At 46.1% G+C, this 7,279-nt stretch overlaps 1 protein-coding gene across 1 annotated transcript in view; it reads right to left on the reverse strand.

Moving 5' to 3' along the window:
* Positions 1 to 6,662, reverse strand: part of UNC5D (unc-5 netrin receptor D) — a 578,354-nt gene extending 571,692 nt beyond the window's left edge. Inside the window, exon 1 of the mRNA XM_012809266.2 lies at positions 6,237 to 6,662. Within this exon, the coding sequence (XP_012664720.1) occupies positions 6,237 to 6,342 (106 nt within the window). The 5' untranslated portion in view covers positions 6,343 to 6,662. The remainder of the gene's footprint in view (positions 1 to 6,236) is intronic.
* Positions 6,663 to 7,279: the final 617 nt, after the last annotated feature.

The following is a 7,279-nucleotide window of genomic DNA, read 5'->3' on the forward strand; positions in this document are numbered from 1 at the left end:
TGAGTTTCAAACATTACCAGCTTAGCTTCCCTAACCCATGATCATTTGGCTTCCCTTCCTCCCACAGAAGGTTTATTAAATTAAATTCAAATCAAGGTGGTAACTACCAAGTAAGTACTAATGCCAGCGGAAGCCACCAGTGACTTCCAGGCAACTCTAAATAAAGAACTACAAATGTATTTAGAGGCAAATCTTTTCATCCAATATTTAAGAAGTAAATCTGCTTTTACAGTAAGTTACAAAAAATCTGGGAGTGAGTGACATCACACAAAACAGTCATCCCAAGGGTGGCTGGGCCCCTGCAGTAGTGAGGGCCATTCCTCCGGCCTCATGCAGCTCCAGTTTCCTGATGCCGGCCTGCTAATTACCTGCCTTCTGCAATGTCTGTGATGCCACTTCCCTCCGACTTACCTGCCTGAGAAATTATCACATTCAGTGTAGGTAACAAGGATCTGTAAAGTCTCTCCTTATGCCATTTCCACACTGTTGCGATGATTATCTTCCCCACAACGCAGGTTGGAGCAGTGAGTACACGTGCCAAACTTTCTGGGAATAAGGGCTTTCTTTGCACTCTATGAACAAAAACTTGTGACCAGAAAGTCAGTATTTGCATTAAATAAATCCCTTATTGACCTCCCTTGGAAAACAGCTTTTGACTTTCCAGTGCCCCCATTTAGGAAAGTAACAATCTCTAGACTTTGATAGAAGAAATAAGACCTAGTGTTGGATAGATCAGTAGAGTGACCATAGTTTACAATAATCTATTGTACATTCCAAGACAGCTAAAAAAGAATGTGAATATTTATAAAATATTTATAAAAATAAAAAAAAATTAAAAAAAAAACACATATTTATAAAAAAAAAATTCTTTACGGTGATGGATATCCAACTACGCTGATTTGATCTTTACTAATTATGTGAATGCATTAAGTTACCACGTGTACCCAGAAACTATGTGTATCTATCACGCATCAATTAAAAAAAAAAACTTAAATTTTAAAAATAAAAAATACTTTGAAGTTGGGAGGAAAAAAGAAGGCCTCAGTCATATGTGAAGAATACAGTTCTCACCTTATTCTCGCCCTGTTAGAAAGAAATTAGGAAATATTTCATGCCCTGTAGCAGCTTGAGATAATCTGAGAAGTGCAAAGCCTGCCTACTACGCGTACTATTTAGTGCCAGAAATGCAACCCTGAAACTTCTATCAAGAGTTCTAGTGAAATAGGGTTGGGGGAGTGGCAGGAATCTGAGCACGGAATACTCGGTACCCACCATACTGCACACGTCCACACTTTCAGAAGAAAATTCCAAAAGCACAACAGAGTTTGCAGTAGATTTCAGATGCCACAGTCCAACGTGAACACGTTAACATCCGCTTAATTCTGAAAATCATCTACGCACAGCATGTGTATGCACACAATAAGGCCATACGATGCAACGTGGCGCAAACAATTAAAAGTTCTTTGCGAAGTGGAAATGCAAAATGGAACGAATATCTATTTTCTATAAATGAATCTAGCCATCTGCCTCACCAGAGCAGCAGCAGGAGTACCCGAAACAGCAGAAACAGCAGCCTCTGGTGTTAACAATCTATTCTCAAATCTCATGCTCCACATTTCCCTGGCAAACAAGGCTAAAAATACAAGACATGCAACAAATAGTCTCTTCGGATTTGCCATTCCAAGGATGGTGTATTCAATCAGAGTAATATTTTCTGTTGAAATTTAAAATTGAAAAGGGGAAAAAAAAAAAAAAGCAAGCTATCATATTGGAAACTGGTATTCAGAATTTTAAGTGTGAATCCAATCCCAAAGTATATCAAGCTGAATGTTGAGAGGGTGGTTATTTTCATACAACATAAATCTCCTAGATTTATCTGAATGTATTTACAGGTTTATTTAAGCCACTCCAAATTCCTCTACAACTCGAGAGTAATAAAGATACCATGTTAGTACTTTTGTCACCAAAAACACAAGAGTCATTTTGTTTTCGGTGTAGTTTGGAAAATTGTCCTGTGCGCTCTGAAGTCAGAGGAAGTAGGTTCAAATCCAGGCCCCACCATATTTAACACCATGGCCTTGAGCAAATTTTTAACCCCTGCCCCTCTTTTCCTATCTTACAAATGAGATTAACAGTACTTACCTAATAGAGTTATTTTAAGAATTCGATGAGTTCATGTGTGTAAGGCATTTAGAATAATGAACAGCACGCATTAAATATAATGATTTCGTGTTTGAATGCAGCTACAGAAATATCTTTTAAGGACTAGGCACAATATAAAAAGAGAGCTAACATGATGGCACAAGCCCACAACAATGTCCCTTTAGAAATGAAGGGCAAGGCACATATCCACATATATTGAATGGCTCAGAATAAAAGAGGAAACATTCCCACTGGTTATTCCACTGTGCTGTGAGTTCACGGGGGCATCAGAAGGAAGAGGGAAGAGACGACCTCGACATTCCTGCATAAGCACCACTTCCTACAGTGAGGGACAACCGGAATTAATGGCTAATGGCGAAGGTGTATCAAGAAGACGGGCGCCTCTAGTCCCCCTGTGAACACATACATGTACCTGAACACTAAGAGGGCACCCATACCAGCATCACCACCACCTTCCTTAAGACAGTATCGAATAAATCTGTCCTCACACACCTGTCTTCGAAATTAGATTTTAATGCATGTGGCCTGGATCTGTAACTTTGATATTTAAAATAAATAAATAAATAAACAAGGGCAGGGTATCAAATACTAACTCCTAAAAAAACAATTCCTTGATAAACCTTTAGCATCAGCAACATTTATAAGTTGGCTACTATATTTGGCAGGAAGAGGACAATAAAAGCTTACCAGTCACTGAAACTGTAAACGGAAAAATGCTTCCCTAACAAGAAAGCACGGCCTAGAACCCCAACAATTCACTGAGCCAGTCCTGGAATACGCGAGGGAGGTTCCAGAAGGCTCCAAAAGTTTTCCCACCCCATGGGGTAGAATTTGAACCTCAGACCCACAAACGGGCCATTCTAAGAGCAACCAACTCTTCTTACAAACCAGTTTGTTTACGAGATCTCTTGAGCAGAACACTTTTTGGATAGGAAATGCCACCAGGGTAATCGATCTAAGCGCACAATCCAAGAATCCAAAAAAAAGAAGTCCAGCAGGGAGTTAGGATAAAGATTGTTAAAGTCCTGCCAAGGAACAGACTTGAGGAAAAGGGACAGAATGAGAAAACGAGACGAGAGGGTGGCCTCAGAACATTCATTTAGGAGGAAATGATAATAGATTCAGAACTACATGAACCAGACATATAAACGGATTTAAGGACATGTAAATCATATGACTATTATGCCTATATAATAAATGTGTACTTCTCTAGCCATGAATGCATTACTCCAGTTATTGTAAGATTTCATTGTCCAGGAAATTTTTTAAAGCCAGGAATTGTCTGAAAGCTCAGCCTAGATTATCTTCCTTTCTGCCTTTAATGACTAGAATCTCTGATGTACAGTATCTAAATGCGGGAATCACAACCAAATCAAGATGAGTACTCTTTTTCCAAAGAACAAAAACAAATCAGTATGACAACATGATGTGGATTCAATTAGCACTTGGCAGGTCATGAATAACTTTTGAACAACCTTCTTTTAACTCGGAAAGTGTTAAAACATACAGTAATCATGGCCCAGAGCGCCTTCCTCGCTGTACTCTGACAGCCCAAAACAAATCTGAAAAGAACTAAGTCCTGCTTTCAAAAACTGAACACTGCTCCTTGAGTCACTACTGGTTTCTGCAAGCCATCCCTTGCCCCAGGGACCTTCCCATAAGTATATTCAAGGCCGATATGAAATCGCTCTCGGATTTTGAGAGGGCTTTATGTACGTACAGAAGGAAAGAAAAGAAAGAAAAAAAATGGTGTAATCATTTTAAAAACAGATTAATGATAAATATAATGGAAATACTACTGAAATGTTAAATATCCTCATAACAAAGCAACCAGCATAATTTTATGTCTCCTATTGGTTAGAGAAGGTAGACTATTTTGATATCGAAAAAATTCTTGCAGAACAAAAACTATTACTTGGATAATTAAGACCAACCCAGCACACCATGGTATCTGCAAGTAAGACTCAGGCAAGCAAGCCACAGGGGCTGGATTTTAATGAATGAGCACCTGTCTGGGATGAGAGAATTTAAGTAAACACTGAAACACACCCTCAGTTCTGAACACTAATTGGGGCCACCTGTCCAAAGCCAGGTGTACGTGGCTTCACGGGCTTCATTGCCTAGTTAGTGCTCATTTCTGGAGGAATCTGACAGACGCTAAGAATGGGCTTCGCGCCCCAGAAAGTGAAGTATGACAAGGGAAGTATCAGTCAGATTTCCTGCTCCACTCTGTGTGTCTTGCATACTACTATGATCTGTGCAAGACATTTGCTGTAAATAAGCCTGCAGAGTGTACAGCATGTTTTCCAGAAGACCTTTAAAGAACAGCTTGCAGACAAGAGGTGCTAGCCTTAGTTTCACAGCCAGCAAAACTCCATTGGAAAGGCTCTGGCATGTCATCCCACCTCTTTTGTGGAGCTGCCTTTGAGACAACTTCACCAACCAAATTCCAAGGGTCAGTACCTGGAGTCAACCCGGGTAAGACATTCCTCACCAAAGAGGAACCGGATGCTCAGACATTCAGACCAACATCTGGAAAACAAAAGGCTCACTTTCCCCCCAAGAGTGTACTAAAAACAACTCAGAGCTGACTTCGCAACGAGGCATTCGCAGTAGTGAATTAAATGGCTGAAGCTTGTGCTTCTTCCAGCACAAGAAAGGAACTACGCTTCACCACAGCCCCACGGTGGGTGCAGAGGTTCATTTTTAAACCTTTCCTTTCTTAAAAAGCTTGACCCATTAAAAGAAAAAGACAAAAAAAAAAAAAAAACCCTCAGGAAATGAGATGCAAATAGGCACAGAACAAGATCATAAAACAGAACGCCTCCAACCACCTTTTTATTTTAATGTTTCTTTGCAGGCAGTATGACTGCTTTTAACACACTGTAAGCTCTTCTTAAAAATGAGATATTAGTTCTTTTGTGGTCGTCCTCAACCTTTTCCACCCTTTCTGTCTCCCGGCTAGTCTGAATACGTTCAGGAGAGCGAGCAGAGCAGAAGGTGGCGAGCTGGGCAGCTCGGTTACACCTCCCGCCACACAAGCGTTCGGTAAATCATCTAATGCAGTTACATATTCTGAGCCTAATGGACCGCACACAGGGAAGGAAAAAGATAAAAGAAGGGCAGAAAGGGGAAGCTTCCAGATGTTTTCCAAAGGTACTCGAGCTATGTCTGGATTTGACTCTGATCATCTTCAAAACTAGTCCTTGGGATTTATCTTTAAGTTGATGCTTCCTGTCCTCGCTCAAGGTGGAGCTGAAACCAGCTGCAAAATTTCACTCCGCTGGAATCCGGAGGATCCAGGAAAATGGGGTTCTAAGCTTCTAAGTCCGGAAGAATCAGAGGTTTCCCTACTGCTCGGCGGGGCCGCGGCTTCCCAACTGTAGAAAGCGACAGGCCAGGGAGAGGAGGCGCCTGGCGAGCAGCCTCCGGCCAAGTGCTCGCCCGGGCTCGGCACTGCAGGTGCAGTGAAACCCGCGCGGCGCACGCCGTTCTCCGGAGCCCCCCGTGGCCTCCGGCAGAAAGAGCCCGGGGCTGGCTAGGACCCCGGGCAGGGTCGCCCGAGGGGTGCCAAGCTTGGCGCAGAGCAAGAGGGCTTCAGCTTGGGTGTTACTACTCTCCGAAAGGAAAAGGCGCCCTCTCGGCTCAAGGCCACCCTAACAGACACTCCCATCACCCGGCCCCTCTCCCCAGAAACTCTCGAACACCGCTAAGGGCGCCCACCCGTGACTGGTCTCGCCTTAAAAAGGTAGCGGAAAGGACAGAGGAGGAGGAGATTGAAGACCGGGCTATTCCAATCTGCAGCAATTGGGGAGGGCTTGGGAAATGGAGCAGGTTGATGGGACTTAAGGGTAGGTAGGGGCCTGGGTCACAGCAACCTGTAGGATTGCGGCAGATTGCAAACTTAGCTTAGAAGGCAGTGATCCCCGTGGAGTCCTCCACTCTGTTGGGCTCGGCGAGCGGAGAGGGGCAGGGAACAACTTGGGAAGGCAACGCCACGGTGCGGGTCCTGCTCCGTCTGACTGACGCCCCCTCGCCGGTGCCCCCAGCCGCCCGCTTTGCCCAGCACTTACCTCGGGCAGCCGCAGCCCCCGCCGCCCAGAAGCACAGCCCCAGCCATTGGAGCCACCGGCGCGTCCCTCCGCCGCCGCCGCCTCCTGCAGCCGCCGCTGTCCCCATGCTCCTCGCCCGGCGCCGGAGGACAGCTCCTCTTCCACGCTCCGGGAGCCTAGGAGCGGCACGGCGACGCAGGGCCCGAGACAAGTGAGTCCCGGGGGTCTTCAGAGAGTGATTCCGCTCCACGGCCGCTCCCTAAAGCAGCGAGGCAGGGCGCTCCGAGCCGCCGCCGCAGCAGGGGCACCTAGAGAAAGCGCGCGTCCTCATAGCCTCCCTCAGCGCCGCGACCGCTGCCGCTGGAGTCTCCCGCGGTCCCTGCCGCGCCGAGCTCAGCCCTGGCGCCTCCGCCGGGCCTCGGACTACAGAGCTGAGGAGCGAGTCCGCATAGCTAATGAGGCCCCCGCGGCCGCCTCTGCCCCGCCCCTCGGCGCGGCAGCCAATGAGCCGCGCCGGGGCGGGGCGGCGGGAGGGGCGGTGGCGGCGCCCTCGGGGCTAGGGGCGCAGGTGAGCGCGGCGGCTCCACGTGCCCCGGGGGTGCTCCAGGGCCGACCCGGAGCCTCCGCAGGTGGAGGACGGCTGAGGGCCGGGAGCCCGCGGCGGAGCACAAGTGGCGCCTCCTGACGCCGGGCGGAGCCGGCGGGCCTCTCGGAAGAATGTGTGCGTCGGGGTTGGCTTTAACTCGCCTCAGCTGCTTCTAGAGACCTCTATAATGTTCATCAACTTTCAAAGCCCTGCCTCTCCTGCTTCCACTTTTTAACATCAGATTATCGCTCCTGAAAAATCCTAAGAAAAAGAAAGACTTAAACACAGAATGGGGAAAAATAACAATGGAATAAATCCATAATTCCAACTGTGCTAACAATGCGTGCATGTAAATAAAGAGGTGGTTACAATTACGTATGCATTAAGGAGTATGTATGATCAAGTTTTATTTTGACTTTTCTTTTCTAATTCCCTTTTCTGTTGTCCTAATGACTCCAGAATCACCAAACCTTTCAAC

The sequence above is a fragment of the Otolemur garnettii genome, unplaced genomic scaffold (assembly GCF_000181295.1).
Source record: "Otolemur garnettii isolate 467f Iridium unplaced genomic scaffold, OtoGar3 scaffold00102, whole genome shotgun sequence".
Lineage (NCBI taxonomy): Eukaryota > Metazoa > Chordata > Mammalia > Primates > Galagidae > Otolemur > Otolemur garnettii.